The sequence below is a fragment of the Acyrthosiphon pisum genome, chromosome A2, assembly GCF_005508785.2.
Source record: "Acyrthosiphon pisum isolate AL4f chromosome A2, pea_aphid_22Mar2018_4r6ur, whole genome shotgun sequence".
Classification (NCBI taxonomy): domain Eukaryota; kingdom Metazoa; phylum Arthropoda; class Insecta; order Hemiptera; family Aphididae; genus Acyrthosiphon; species Acyrthosiphon pisum.
Window position 1 is genome coordinate 98,709,083 of NC_042495.1, and position 17,189 is coordinate 98,726,271.

The window sequence follows — 17,189 nt, forward strand, 5'->3', positions numbered from 1 at the left end:
ACATGAAAATAACAGTGAGAAAGAAGAAGAAGAAGTCGAGGAGCGGCAGAGTGTATATTATAGTATAGTGGTGGCGGCGGCGGCGTTTGGATGCTGCTGGTGGAAGTGATGGGGGTGGGGAAGACTCGTGTGTTGTTAGGACCGGTTCGTTGGAATTTCGACAGCTTTGACCCTCCGGGGGCCCCGAAACCGAACGATATTTATGTGTGTGCCTTATAAACATTAACGAACCGTCGTCGTAGTCGCCCTATCCTCTACACACACACACACACACACACACACATCTCCAATGCTGCAGTCACCGTCTCTCGTTTAATGTGTTTTCCTCTCGTCTTCCTCAGCAACTCGTATATGCATTTATGTATGTATATATATATATATATTATATACAATATAAGTATATATAGGTATATACTCGTATATTATATCTCTCGGCGTACGTATCGTCTCGCCTTTTCGTATAAATAATACACGTGTGTATCGCAGCCTGTTCCCGTCCACATAGACTCGTCGTTTCGTTTCTCCTATAAATGTATTATTATAATATTAGGTATACGATAACGTTACTTTCCGGCCCGAGTAGATCGTCGACCTATCTAGGTGTTTTTTTTTGTTTTGTTACTTAATAGGTATATAAATAATAATTAAGTTCGGTCGTTGAGATAATATGTTTTACATAAGATTACTATATTGCATGACATAATATGCGTACTCTATAGTCGATAATATAGTTAATATATAATTGTTACAATTTTTTTTTTTATTGTACTTAAACATCGACAACTTTGTCCATTAGCATTCTGTATTTGGTTGGTTTTGGAACACTTGAGTATGTATGACAAGGATTCGTCATTAAGAACCCCTGTGGTCACCCATCCGGGAGTTAGTGAAGCCGGGTGATGCTTGACCGGAGCACACATTAGTGTGTGAAAACAACCACGTCACACGAGGCCCAATATTATAAATTTTAAACAGTTATATATTATGTAAAAGTTAAAAAAAAATGTATTTATAAATTGTAATAGGTGTGTAACGCATTTATCCCAAGCTTTGAGGGATACATTAATTTTACGTTTTTTTTGCCATTCAAATATTTCTTTGTAACGTATAAAAATATTTTTAATTTAAAAAAAAAATAATAATAATTTGTACCATTATTATTGTGTATTTAAGATTTTAACGTTATTGATATTCCCTTCGTGTTTTCTAATATAAAGCATAAACATTAAGACTTGAACGCCCCCGAAAATATACTAACTCCAAAATGATATTAAACCTAATCTAAACTCTATGCCCATAGTCGTATTGGTCACTGAACTAACAGGCACCACATTCAACGTTATCGAACGAGGATTTGAAATTTTTTTCATACTCTTATTGTTTCGGATTAAGGTTATATATATTATTATACTATAGTCGGTAACAATTTTACAGTCCATATATACCATATGGACTATTTTAGCTACTCAAGAGTTACCGTTTTATATTAAACTAACCAACTTTATATAGTATACTATAATATATTAATATATACCTAGTCTAAATCGTGAAATACACCACTTATGAGATATAATAGTCTTCTAGCCCTTCTCAAGTCTTCCGGACGTTTTTGTCGTATCAGTCCGCGATCTTCCACTTCGAGTTTAACATATTATATTATATCGCGTCACACTTCGCATACGAATAATATTGTAATACATTTTAGCGTCTCTTCTATACCTACCTAAAATTTTAATATTATGTCGTACGTAAATTAATTACGCCACGCCACACAGCTGCCGCGCACGTTATCCCGCGACTATACGGCGGCGTCGCCAGCGATCAATTCTCGTACATAATATTATAATATATACATAACATAATATAACGTGTTATTGATCGCATATTATATAATATAGTCGTGACCGTTATGAGTTTTTACGTTTTTTGTTTTTATTCTGAAGTGCGTGCACAAAAGGCCTTTTCAACCTTTTGTTTTAATATATTATATGCGTTCGGGAGAGGAAAAAATTCGTACAAAAGAAAAAGACCCGCCGGTGGCGGAGCCCTCGAACCGGGGGTGGGGAAGGGGGTCGCGTTCGTAAAAACAATGCGACTCTGCTGCCGCCGTCGAAAGTGCACCTATATGCCGACGACGACGTGTCCGATATATTATATTATAATATATAATGTACGACGATCTATAAGCGCATATATTTCCATTGTGTCGCGTATAATTATCTGATCACAGACCTCACGCGCGCGTCACACAGCTGCTAAAAAGTCGCTATTTGGGCGGTGCTCGCATGCGTTATTGCGATACGGTTTTTTTTCGGCCGAGCAACGAGCCCGGTCGATGGCTCGAAAAAAATCTACGGGGCTGACTGTGTGCCACGTCGGGGGGAGAGACGAGGTGAAAAAAAAATTCGTCGGAAATTAATTCGTTCCCGTGGTGGATGAAAAAAAAACGAATTTTAACGAAGTTTGATTCACATCCGCGAAGGGCGGCTGTGATTTAGCAGCCGCGGCCGCGATGTCTAGGAATAATAATGATAATAAAAAAAAAAACTATCACGACTTTTGACACTGACGAGGGTGAACGAGGTTTTTTTTTTTTATTTCGATTTCGATTTCGATTTTTTTCTTCCCGAGGTGTTGGACCATAAAAGCGTCTCCCACTGAGAACGGTTGAAAAAAATAATTATAATAAAAAAAAAAATTGAAAAAAAAAACGTCCGAGAAACAATGGAAAAAAATTAATAATACTGAAAATAATAAAACGCGACCCCGACGACGACCCCCCCTTTTTAAACGTCTCTTTGTCGCGTATCGTCGTATATAGTCGTCGTCGTCGTCGTCGTCGTCAAAAAAAAAAATAGGGAAAAAAGGGTTAGGTACCGATTTTCGGGTGGAAAAAAAATTCTTCGAGCAGATGTGGATAACGCACGCGCGGGTCGCATGATTTGCATATAACCGAGAAGTCGACCGGAGTGAAAAAAAAATAACGAAAAAAATACCAAAAAAAAAAATATATAAACAGGAAAACAACAATAGATTAGATCGCGTGCGTGCCGCAGTCGGGCGGACGGACGCGCACACGTCGCATTATATAGGTACGCGTTATACGACCATAGGTTTAATACTTATATATTCTGCTGTATAAACATACTATACATAATACATAGGACGTGGTACTATGTGGTACATAGGTATATACGGTATACACGGAGTCGTGTTTAGAATTTTCTCCTCTTCGGGAAAAAGTAAGTAGTGTTAAAGAGTAGTAAAAGTGTAAGTAAAATTAGTCAGCTCTCTTTGACCTAGCCGATCTTATGCCAGCGTATCTTAACCACTTAGCTACAGTATTTTCAAAATTTGAATTCTACAGAACTACCACTGCAAAACTCCTTCACGACTTCCGTTAAATTAAACAAAAAAAAAAAAGTCTGTTAATTAGTTTGAAAATAGATTAGTCAAACAATTATTTTCCAAACAAATACATCCAGTGTAGCATACTTTTTACTCGTTAAATACATTTTTTTCAAAATTATTTTTTATGAACGGAATTCAATAAAATATAGGTTAAGTTATAGAAAATACAAATGCGCATTGACGATGTTCCGTTATTTTAAAAAGTGAACCTGTTACAAGTACCTTTGTAGCTAGATCGTATATATTACCTATGTGGCTGTATAATATGTATTATGACGTTTAATAACGTTTATACGCTTTTATTATTAATTTTTTCCACCCAATAATTATAATGAAATGAAAAAAAGGATGTAATCAAAATATAATATATAGGTACCTACATCGTATTAATATTATACTCGTTTTTATTGAAAGATTTATCGATCGATATAATTAATTATGATTAATTGTCAGAAGATGTCTTATCGAAAATAACATTGAACAGAACAGGTATACAATAAATTGTGTTCACGCATTTCTATATCGAAAAATTGAATTAGCAATAATAAAATATACCCAAACGGGATATACTTATAACGCGCGTTTATACATATTTAATTTAAGTGGTTTAATGCAAACGATTTATACTAAAATATAATATTAGGTTCGAACGTTTTAAAAGTATATTTTTTTAAGAGCCGTGAAACGTGATCGCTCCGGCCGCCCACGTCTGTCTCTCTCTCGCGGACAAATTAATAGCGACGATATTTAATATATATAATACACATAGTTAAGTATGTGTTTACATCATAATAACTACACTCGCATTAAGAAATCATCGCAAATATCATTACAGATCTGTACAATAGTGTTATTAGCTGTTATTACCCATATACACGTGTACCTATATAATATTATATTAATATTATGTGAGTGTGCGAGTGTGTTTATAAGAGAAAATATCATATCGTCGATAACGTATCGCGGACTAAGCAGGTCTATGCGGTGTATACAATATATATTCAATATAAATATATGTTAATAATAATATAATATTACGTGTGACATGGTCGGAGAGTTTTTATAGGGCGATCTGAAACGAATTCCCACGGTTTACCGTCGCCACGCAGTCCTCTACACCGACGCGAGTAAAAATGTATTGATAATATTATGCTACGATTGTGTGTCGGCGTGACTCTATGTACTGGACTTATGCACCTGTGTACAAATGCCCGATGAGACAAAACCCAGAGTGTGTACAATAGCATCATTAGACTGTTTAGATTTGGAAACTTGATATGATTAAAAAAAAAAGTTTTATGTACTAGTTAGAACAAAATCATTGGAATCTGTCCACCAAATAGTGTATCGATGTTTTACTGTGTAATTTCTATGTATTATAATAATCAATTGTATACAATTGTGCTTATTATTTTTATGATATGCCTGTTTCTCATATGTCTGAATCGAGAGACAGTTCCATAAGTAGAGAATTGTCAATGTTTGATAGAATAGTCAAAGAACCCTGTTTGTCAGGTGAAATAATAAACAGCCCATCAGACGAAGAGCGAAGAGAAAAAAATCTTTTGAATACTGGACGCGATGGAAAATTTATAGAAATCATCCGGCGTTGATTTGACGTTAATGGCTGAGAGCTCTCACGACAAATCTAACAATTGCCTTTTTACTTTTAATAGTTTTTATATTGTGCATGTCCGCGATAATGTCTACAATATATTATACAGAAGATTTGAACTGTTTACTACAAAAGATTTCTGATGAAATGTTCATTAACCAGTACGTGCCTTTTCAGGATAGGTATTGTATTTTTTTCACTGTTTGCCGATGGTTATACAATGTTTGTGAATTTATAATGTTTGTTAAAGCCTTTGAAATGTCGTGTGTGTTTACAGTGTTGTAGCCAGTGTTCGCACACAAAACCGATAGGAATAAAATGATTGAGACAGGCCATTTGATTTTTAGAAATTGGTTCTTTTGCCATGGGCTCTCGGTACACTTGTGTGGGATTCCATTTTACAAGGTTTGCATTGGGCGCAACCCAACTAGCTTTAGGTTTTCTTTTTCTGCTTCTTCATAATCATCGTTATCAGTACCGTTAGTGGTTTTGGTTTGAGTGCTTTTTTTTTTATTAATAACTAGCTTATAACTATCGTAAAATACATCTTGTCATCTGTTTGTAGTTTACAGTTTAGTGTAAATTTTTTCAAAAATATTGACATTTTGCATAATATGATCTGTTAATAATTTAGGCAATGTGAATGGACAGTCAACTAGGTTTTCTAGCATTGGTACGCTAATCACTACATTTGTCGTCCAAATAGGTTCGGGTAATGAAACAATTGCATGAGTGACCTGATACTGATTCCACCTAAGTAACAACACCGATAATGTCCTAACAAATGTTTATTTAGTCATTGTTGAAAAATGGTATTAATTCGTTGTGAAAAAATAGTTGAGTCATCTCTAAAACAGCATCAATTGATTCGAGGACTGTGGTTATTTTAGAATTTTTACACGACTCTGTAGGTTAGGTTAGGTTAAGGATTATATTCGGATCGTACAAATGCAATAGTTGATGTGAATCAACACACGGTATTGTTTACAAAACGATAAACCGTATAACAATGTTCTATAGAACTCTGTATTTGATAGGTCACTCTATTTTGTGCACAAAAAATGTTTAATACTGAAAAGATTAGAGTATATACTATTAAAATACAGATATTTTGCGAGTAACATTATTTGTTTTAATTATTTAATCATTTGTATAATATATATTATATTAAAATAATTTTAATTAGACAGTAATAAAAAAAGATATTAAAAAATCGTAATCTTTTGTTAGGTTAACCGTTTAATAGATGATCGAACGTGTATAGAATCCGGTTCCATTGGGGGATTTTGAGGCGTCCGTAAAGATTTTTATGTGGTGAGGGTATTTTTCTTCAATTATTTCTGAAAAGTTATTTCTTATAGTTGAGTTTGAGGAGATTTTTTTGTTGAATTCGAGTAGTTGGGTATTGAGCTTAATATTCCACATCCACGGAGGGGAAGACGGGAAGATAATTTTGTTAAACGTAATTGGGTTGAACTTCGTTATATCTGCTATGTTCTCATACGTGTCATCGATAGTGCGAGATGTGTTTGGACTGTTACGTATGTTCAGAGGTCTTCTGATTGGAATTTGAGTTTTGTTATTTGAGAATTTAGTTACAAATTTTAGTGTTTCTTTAATCCTTCTAAATTCAAGTGGTAGTTCTCCAGCGTTGCACATAATACTTGCTGTTGGGCTTGTGTGGAAGGCGCCTGTGGCTAGTCTAATGCCTTGATTGTGTATAGGATTTAATATATTGAGAATTTTGTTTTTAGCTGTATTATAAATGACTACACCGTATTCCATTTTTGCTAGTATAATTGCTTTATATATAGTAATGAGGCTATTTTTATCAGAGCTCCAGGAGTGGTGAGATAAGGTTTCATAATTTTAATGTTATTGTTTGCATTTATTTTGAGGTTTTTAAGGTGTGGGTTCCAATTTAATTTGTGGTCGAAAGTCATTCCTAGTATTTTTATTTTATCTGCTTATGATAGAGTGATGTTATTTAGATTGATGTGCAATAAGTTTTCATTACGCTTTTTATAGAAGATGATACATTGGGTTTTGGATGGTGAGAAGTTAAAACCAGTTGTGGTTGACCACTTAAGGAGTTCATCCAGGGCTTGCTGGATGAGTTCGACTGTTGTTTTTATGTTCACGCCACTACAAAAAATGTTACAATCATCCGCAAAGATGGTATACTTTATAGGGGGAAGGAGATTGTCAAATATATTATTTATCGCAATTAAGAACAAGGTGACACTGATGACTGAGCCCTGGGGTACTCCATTTTCGGTAGCATGAGTGGTTGATAGTGTTTCACCAATTTTTGTTTGGAATGATCTGTCTTGTAAGAAATTAGTAATGAATGTAATCATGTTTCCTGAGATGTTCCATTCACGTAGGATAAGGATTACTCTTTGTCTCCAAACCATATCATATTTTTTTGTTAAGTCGAGTGCTACGAGGATTGTATGTTGGTTTACTTTGGCTGTGTTGCATATATGGGAGTGAATATTGGATAAGGTATTGAGTGTGGAGTGATTTTTCCGGAATCCACATTGCTCTTTATTGAATTTTTTGGAGACTTCTAAGTGCTATATGAGTCTTGAGTTAATTATTTTTTCGAGTACTTTACATAGTGTGCTTATTAGAGAGATGGGACGGTAGTTTTCTACGTGAAATTTGTTTTTATCTGGTTTGGGTATTGGGATAATAATTGCTTTTCGCCATTGGTTGGGGAAAAATCTGTATTCCCATATTAAGTTGTAGACTAGAAGAAGTTTTCGTTGAGCAAAGGAGGATAGATGATGTAGAAATATGTAAGGGATGTCGTCAGGGCCTGGGCTTTTGCTTTTACACTTCAGGAGTGCCTGGTTAAATTCGTCCATACTGATGGTGGAGTTGAATGAGTCTTCACTGTGCTGTGGTAGGCTGTCTGTGACAAATGAGTTCTCGACTTCATTTTTGTGTTTTAGGAAGGATTCCGTATGATTTTGGTTACTGTTGTTTGTTTGAAATAGGTCAGCGAAGGTTTGTCCACGTTAGTTTTTATATATTCATCTTTGTATTTCATGATATTGGGTATCGAGTTGAACTTGTTTCCTTTAAATGTTTTGATTTTGTTCCACATAGTAGTAGCTGATGTTTGTTGGTTGATTGTGGAGACGAATGCTTTCCAGGCAACGCATTTGCTATTTTTGGTAATGAACCTTGATTCTGCCCTAGCTTTTTTAAGTGCTATGTGATCTGACAAAGATTTTGTTTTTTTAAAACGGTTTAATTTTTTTTTGTAATTTTTAATAGCTTCTTTGCATTCGGGGTTCCACCACGGTGCTGTCTTGGTGGCTTTAGAACGGGATGACTTTCCTATGGACATATTTGCCGCGTTTACAATAATTTCGGTGAGGGAGGCCACCATGGAGTCAATTTTGTTTTGGTCTATTTCTAATTCATCAGAATTATTTTTGGTCCAGTCTTGATTTTCTAAGTGGTGATCAACCAACTCAGTGAAGAGATTCCAGTTGGCTTTGGTAAGTTTCCATCGCATAATTGGTTCATCTGGTGTAGATTGGTTGAAAATGTTGAGGTGGATTGGCCAATGGTTGCTTCCGTTATATTCAGTTAGTACTTTCCAGTCTAATTCAGGGGCGATATTGGTGCTGGATATTGTTAGATCTATGGCTGATAAAGAACTGTTTGTGGAGTTGTGTCTTGTTGGGTCGCCGTTGTTTAAAAGTATTAGTGATGGATTTTCTAAGAATTTTTCTATCGTTTTTCCACGGCTGTCAGTGTGATCCCCATAAGATGTTTCTGCTATTGAAGTCGCCCAGAATTAAGAAAGGTTTGGGGAGTTGTATTATTATTGAGTTTAGATCAAGGAGAGAAAGAAGGGTGCTGTCAGGGATATAGATATAGTTATTGTTGTCTTGAGAATAACCTGAATTGCTATTACTTCCAAAGTTGAGTTGACATATATTTCCTTGCTGTTAATATTGTTTTTGATGTATGTTGCAACTCCGCCACTGGCTCTGACTGAATTGGGGCGATTTTTATTATATCCGGTGTATCCGTTAATGTTGCCTATTTGGAGGTTTTTGAAATTTGTTTCTTGTAAACAGATAATGTCTGGATTTTGTTCATATTTAAGACGGTTTATATCAGTGTTGTGCTTATAAAAACCGTTACAGTTCCATTGAATTAATGAACTCATACTTGGAGATAAGGATTAGTAGAGATTAAGGGGAAGAGTGAGAGAGAGAGTAGAGATGAAGAAAGTTAGTAGCGAAGGGAGGATGAGCTAGTGAGAGAGGTTATGACGATTGGGAGAGGGATGAATCCGTTTGGTTTTCATCGAGGGGGATGATTTTGAAAAGGATGTTGGAAAGTTTGGTAATCCTGGTCTTAATTCTTCTGTCAACGAGTGAAGGTCTTATTAACTCGATTGTTTCAGATAGTTTCTTTATGTCGGTGCCAGACCCTTTACACAAATCTTGGATGTTAAAATGCTAAAATGTACTTGAACTGTGTGAAGGTCATGGGTATTTTAACGTTCTTTACAAAAATTGGCTCCACAGATGCTAGCTGTTCATTTATTGAATCTGCATTTTTTGTTGATACACTATCTTTTAATTTGTCCGCTAGTTTTAGTTTTTTGTTTTGTTTTTTTCGATTTGTGAGTTTTCCGGCGTAGAAGAGATATTATGAGATGTGGGACTTGGTGGAGTGGGAGCAGAAGGGGAGGAAGGACATGTTGATGAGGGTGCTGGGCGTTTATATGTTTCTTTTATGACTTCGCTGTTGGGTATATCTTGGTAGTTATCGTTAATTACTATTTCCTTGTTTATTGGGGTGGATATGTCGGTGTCCGTAGGTTTTTCTATTTGAAATATGGACAGATTGGCAAGACAGATCGTTAAGATTTACTTGGTTGTTTTGATTTGTCCATTGATTTGTCATTTTTGTTGGGTCATTTATATCGGTTTCTATAGGTATGGTGTGGAGTGGTGGATGTATGAAGTGTGTGTTAGGGCTATTGGAGTCTAATTGGGTGGTTTTGTTGGTTTCTAAATTGATTTCAGTATTATATCTGCATGATGAGGATATGTGACCATTTTGGTTGCAAACAAAACATGTTAATGTGTCATCTGTGATAAAGATATGAAACGAAGTTTCTTCTTGTTTTATGACTAGAGAGCCAGGTAGTTTGTGGAGGTCTTCGGGGTTGATGTAGATCTGTCTTCTGAAACTTGTGACGTGAGCGAATAATTCTGAAGAGCTAACTGTTCTTAGTGGGAATACTGCTGATGTGGTACGAACTCCTATTTCGTGTAGGGCTTTGATTATAGAGTTATCAGGTATAACGGGGTATACATTGGATAAGGTGATTCTTTTAGACGGGTTTATCAACTTTCTTATTATAATTTCTTCATTGTTTACTACAATTTTCTGATGGTTTTTAACCGGTTCGTTAGCTGTGTTTTGGTTGTTGAAAAAAATACAGAAACGGTTTTTGGAGATGCGTGACGCGGAAATAATATTTGCGGGTGCTGTAAATTTACTGATTGCTAAAAGATAGTCTATTTGTTTTACACCATCGATTGCCTTAAAGACTATAGCTTGATTAAGTTTGGGGCAGACATTAGTTGCTGTTGCCTCAGCAAAATTTTTTGAATGAGTTTTTACGCTTTCTGTGTTGGCATCTATATTTGCATCTATATTTGAAATGTTGTTGGATAGAGGGTTGTTGTTGTTTAACGTGAGGTTGGGCTTCGGAGATTTTGGTGGTGTTATTAATTTTGCGAAAGCATTATTATCGATATTGTTAATTGGTTGAGGTTTTAATTGGATTGTAGATAGTGATGATGCCGCTCCCGGGGAGCCGGCGGTAGGGTCGTCACTCATTATCTGAGCGACTATAGACGGTGCGTGTTTGTTATCTAATTATATTTATAATATAATATATTCATATTACCCATGTGTGTCGCTGTGTTACTTTACTATCGAGAGCTAATAAATCGAGGTACGGTACACACGTGTTGCACGGTCGACTGTCAAACACGAACTGTATTGTATATTATTGTTTTATAATACAGTAGTAAAATGACAATGATGGGGTTTTTTTGATCTACGTGAAGAATTATCAATTCCTCGTTTTCAATTACGTAATTCATTTAATAATATTTTATATTCGTTCGTGTTTTTATTTAACCGATTGAAATTAAATGTTATGAACTTTGAACCATTATATTAATTGGATATGTATAAAATACCCTAGTTAATAAATTAGCAATTAGTACAAGTTTGTATTTATTCAAATCGGTAACGTTCTTTGAATAATTTTTAAAAATGCGTTGTTATTATTTTTTAATCGTGTTCCGTTTTATATTTTGGCAGTCAGATGTTATGTGCGATTGGTTTTCCGATGTGTTGGATAATCCAAAAGAAATTGATTCTTTAAATTCAAATGAATTCTCAAAGGCTGATCCAAAAATTGAAGCTCAAGTATTTGGAAATTCTGGACCTCTTTTTGTTTCAGATAAGAATATCCCCAGTAATCTTCTCAGCAGTGTTATCGTCTCATTGTATGGCAATGTTTGAACAAATTCAAATATGCAATGGTTTGCACAGGATATAAATATTTATGTAAATAAACTATATTATACGGGTCCAGTTGTAGAATTTATGGGACAAAATACTTCAAACATAGCGAATGGCTATGTTAGAAATATCAGACAAACGTGTCTAAACTTAATTAGAAATTCACAAGTAAACAAGAATAAAGAAGTTATAACTTTACCGTTGGAACGTAAAAAATTGTTCATACATAGTGATGTTAAATCTTTACAATACCCTGAATTAAAAACATTTACAGATGAAGAATTGACATTGATACGTACAGGAGATTTAATAGTTACAACTAAAAGTAGCACAATTATTAATGATTGTGTTCGTTTAAGCTTAGAACGGATTTTTAGCATAAAATACGATCATATACCAATTAAACAGACTCCACTTGGACTTGATTATTCATTACTCAATACAGAAATAATAGAAGTACTGAACAAACATAAAGACAAATATGGAATCAAAGAAATAAAGACGTCAATATTTCCTGAACAAAGTTTAAAAGATTTTTTTAAAAAAGAGACTATAAAAGAAGCTACAGAAATTGTCTTAATATCATACCCGGAAAAAAAAATTGCAAAACTTCTTAATCAAAATATGCATATACTTAGATTTAAAAATAAAGACGAAGCCCTCCGCTATCTATCAAAGTTTAATAGTGCACAAGATTGGAATGACTTAAAAAATTATATGATCTCTGAGGCTAAAAAGGTAAATTTGTCTACAGAAAAAATATATATATTAATATATTATATATATATTATTCAACTTAATATGGGACACATCGTTACAATTGAAGCTATGCAAAAAAATGGTAATGATGTTTTATACGTTTTAAAAGATTATCAAGCCAAAGATCCTTTAACAAATGGCTATGTAAAATTTTCAAAATTTCAATATTGGATATCTCAAAATCAACCAACTCTTCAAGATGGAAACTATCCACAATTTCGTATTTTTATGAAACCTACGAATTTGAGTGAACTGGATTGAATTAAAGATTCTAATAATACACAGAATATAGTTTGTATCAAAAGAAAAAAATTATTAATAAACTGTAAATGATATAAAATACTTTATGTACAGTAATAAAAACTATAATAATAATGATAATAATTTCTAGTTATAATTTGTAATAATAGTTTGTAGAAATAATTTGTAGTTATTATTAGTTATGCATTTTTGATAATTTATTACCAATAATTGATTTTATTGTTTATATTTCATTTTAAATAATTGTAAAGTAATTTTACTGTGTTATATTCTTAATATGTTTGTTTAATATTACAATTGCAGGAACTCTCACCTCCAGCACAGACTATGGCTTTGTAGGTGATCCAACAAAAAATTGGTTATTTTGTAATACATCTTGTAAATATTGCTTGTTGGAGAATTAATAAATTATTATTATTATTAGAGTTAATACTTATTACTGTTATGAGTAAAATAAAATAATGTTTTTTTAATTTTTATGAAAACTATAACAAAATATTTTTGTGATAAATATTATATTTAGTATTTACGTATGATTTATTCAAAATCAATCAAAGCAATGAAACTGTGTTTTGTCTACTCTACAAGTACAATTGCTGTAGATGATTCTAGTTCGTGACATGGCAATTGTATCATATATTTACTTTTTCTGACACTTGTTAATCGTATTTTTACATTAGAGGTATTTATCTAATAGGCTAAGTGATGGATCCAGAGCGGGGGGGTCAGATAAAATTAAGCCCTGGATCCGCCACTGAATAGGCTTATAGCTGTAAACGATTTTAACTCTTTGAAACACGGCGAGACGAACAGCGTTTACCATAAAATTGTAACCTCGATTTGTGGCAATTGTATTTGTGTAAATGAATCATAAATCGTTAAGTTAGTGCAACGACGAGTATCATAGAATAAGTCATTTTCTATACATTCAGTTTTAAATCGTCATATTAAAAAGGTGGGTAAGTGGATGTCACTCTGCTGTACAGTAGGTTATAAGTGGGTCACTGTATAGTGGATTATTCAATTTGAATTCAATGATATAATATCATTGTATACGAAAAACGATTCTGAGCGGAGACGGTTTGTCAGTATGGATATTTATATTGTTATACTTATTAGTTATTATTAATACGGTAGACGGTAAGTTTAATTAATATTGAAAATTACAACAAAATAACTAAAATCGTTATTCTTGGTTATTTATTATGTCATCTCGTCATATCATTGAATTCAAATTTAATGCCATCCATTATACAGTGACCCACTTGTAACCTACTGTACAGCAGAATGACATCCACTTCCCGCTTTTTTTTTTTTATTGTTATACGAATAAAAAATCTATGTTTTCGTTTTTTTGAGATAGATAAAATTTCTTAAAATTTAGTTTTTGAGCCAGCACTTTACCAAGTACATAATATAATATCCTAAAGTAACATATAAATATAATGTATATCGGTTATGGCCAATTATTACTTACTTGTATAACCTATGCCTTTACTCCCAAATACACGTCGTATACCTGTTTATTAGCACGCAGGTATAATATTAAATTGTTATTCTTTCGTTTACAATATTATTCTACACGTACCTTACCTAAACCTATGTTTATTCTGACGACACGTTTTCTTTATACTCTATTTTTTTTTTTTTTTAATACCTCGACGGAATCTCCTTCCAATACCTCTTTTTCTGTACATATATAATGTATATATTCTAATCCCGTGCAGCACAATACACACAATAACGCCGAACCCGTCCTCTTCGTATCTGTGTATCGCATCCCCCTCGCGCGTCAACCCTTATATTATTATTATATTTATATACCGTCTTCGCCGCGGACGCAGTCATTATTGTTTGTTTACGCCTGATGAGACGGTTTGCGTCTTCGGCTGCCTTATATATATTTACTGTACACAATACTATATAATACACTGTTTTCAGTGAAGTTATATACAAATGTCGTCGTGGAAGGAACACAACAAAATAATAATATATACTATTGATACAATTTTTTTTTCTCTTACGCGGACTGCATTATGATCGCAATCACCACGCTTTTATCGTCTAAACGTAATATAATATACATGTATATATTATGTTGTATACGTCGGATGAGGTTCTACAAACAAATCGTTTCTCGTTATGACGACGACACCGCGACGGTTATACACATTAGTATACCTATGTAGGTACTGCGTGTAGACACAATCCTTTTTTCATTTTCTTCCCTCGGTGTGTTGATAATATATACACCCATCGATTCGGTCGTGTAATGATAAGTCATAATACCTGCGTTATAACATATGTATAGTCATAGCGTCTATACCTACACTATATCGGCGGGTGTTTCGTAACGAAGTAATGATATTTTTCTCATTTTTTACATCTGTGTAGGTACACTCAACATATATTACCAGTTGTAGAAGACCCGTATTGAAAACCACCCGATATCTCGAAAAAAATGTTCTTATTTTTTATTGTTTAATATAGTATTACAAAAATGTACACTCTTCTGTAATTATCGCATTTAACAGTATTTGTTCTGATTATTTAAAATCATTTGCGTTTTCTCAGATATTGCCAGGTGATTCGACAATAAATTGACTTACACCCGGTACGCCACGATCTGTATCAATAGTTTAAAAGTGCGTCTATGACTATATTATATTGCGAAATGCACTCCTTGACTCCTATAATATAATATAGTCGTAGGTATAGGTTAGGTTAGGTATAGGTATACTTATATACTTCCCGCGAGATCGTCCGGGTGAAAACAGTGTGTGGAGTTTGATCGGTTTTCGAGTCAAACGTGTCACGTAACATTATAAATTATAATTGATATAATATTAATATAGGTACAACACTCGACTACTCGAGCAGATAATCGAACGAATAACGCGGCACAATATATAGCTAAACGGTAGCGGTGCAGGGCCAACTGCAGCAGCTTTACAGTATCGTATATATAGGCGCAAACCTTCAGAATATTCACAGATCGTCGCAATTGCAGCAGCAGCAGAAGGATCAATTGAACGTGCACGATATAATATACATAATATAATATAATATATATATATTAAAATATTAAATAGTGGATGGCTGCTAGCGGGAGTCGTCGTATTACGCATGTATATAGTCTATTAGTGTATAACGTATATAATAATAATAATAAGTGTACGCGCGTGTTGATTAAGAACGGTTTTATACAATATACGACTACGGTATACCTATATAATATAATATGCGCGTGTGTATATTTTTTAATTAAAACCAACTCGGTCGACTACGTACCGGCCGCGTTAATGAATAGCATACCTAATATGATAATAATAATTACATACGAACATTTAAAAAAAAAAAAAAATTATTATTTCCATCCCCGTTCCCCGCTGCAGTGTAGTACTTTAAATATTATAATATTATTATCATCATATTATACACGGCCGCGTGCTCGCGCCTACCTCCTGTTTATTATTATTATTTGGATTCCCAGACGCGTAACACAATGCGGCCGTACACCGTGTCCGAATATATATGTATAACATAAATAATTTTCATATAGGTAGGTAGGTACACATCATCGTCGACGTCGTACTGTTTAATAATGTACACGTCCTCATAGTTGCTTTACAACCACTATAATAATATTATAATATATTATGTTATTATACATCATATTATACTTAGTTCATCGGCTCTATCACACGCGTTTGTTTTATATTATAATATTATATTGTATACGATAATGTATACACGTGTGCGTGTGTGTTTTTTCTGTCTTAAACTCTTTTGTTTCGACCCCCGCGTCTGCGCCTACGAAGAGTGTACCTACTCGATACGATTTGTAGGACGAGATACATTATGTTGTACGTACCACTGATGATGACTATTATTATAATACAGACGTCTTTTGTATATGACGTGATTTGGCGGGACGGGACAGTATAATATCATAAGGTACACAGCTGGTATATTACAATATAATATTTTATATCATTAAGATCCACGTCCCAACACACGAGGAACGGCGCTTATAATTGCGAAATATTATATTTTTATTTGTTGGCTATTTTCTTGAACGTTCGCCTTGTTTGCAAGTTTTTTAAGTTACATTTTTGAAAATAAATTTACTATTAATTTAGGTGACATAACTGCGACTAGTGGTATTGCAACAAAACTGGCTACTTTTTTTTGAGAGGGGTTACTAGCAAGTCTCCCCGTCTCACTACGATTTCCACTCGTGCCACATGTAGAATGTAGATAAACCGCGACTGCATTTTATTGCTGTGTGTGCAGAGATTTGTCAAACACACACGATACACACGTCCGAACACACACACACACACGTGGTCGCGGCGATAAGGTTTTCGACGAATGAATAATTATTATTAATGTAATTTTTAATGTACCGGTGAATTATTTACAATGACGTAAAAACTAATGGTACGAATATGACTTCAAATTTTACGATAACGACTCTGCGCTGCAACGGCACACTTGTAGTTTCAACATTGTACGGAGTTCATTATTATAATATTATATTTTTTAATACTAGGTATAG

At 33.9% G+C, this 17,189-nt stretch overlaps 1 protein-coding gene across 2 annotated transcripts in view; it reads left to right on the forward strand.

The window, feature by feature from the left end:
- The window catches only part of LOC107883566, a 76,218-nt gene that overhangs the window by 3,001 nt on the left and 56,028 nt on the right, over positions 1-17,189 (forward strand). Inside the window, exon 2 of one of the 2 annotated variants that reach the window (XM_016803795.2) lies at positions 11,405-12,725. The exons of the other annotated variant lie outside the window; for it this stretch is intronic. Within the exon in view, the coding sequence (XP_016659284.1) occupies positions 11,621-12,628 (1,008 nt within the window). The 5' untranslated portion in view covers positions 11,405-11,620 and the 3' untranslated portion in view covers positions 12,629-12,725. Of the gene's footprint in view, positions 1-11,404; positions 12,726-17,189 lie in introns of those variants that run through there. 2 annotated transcript variants of the gene reach the window in all.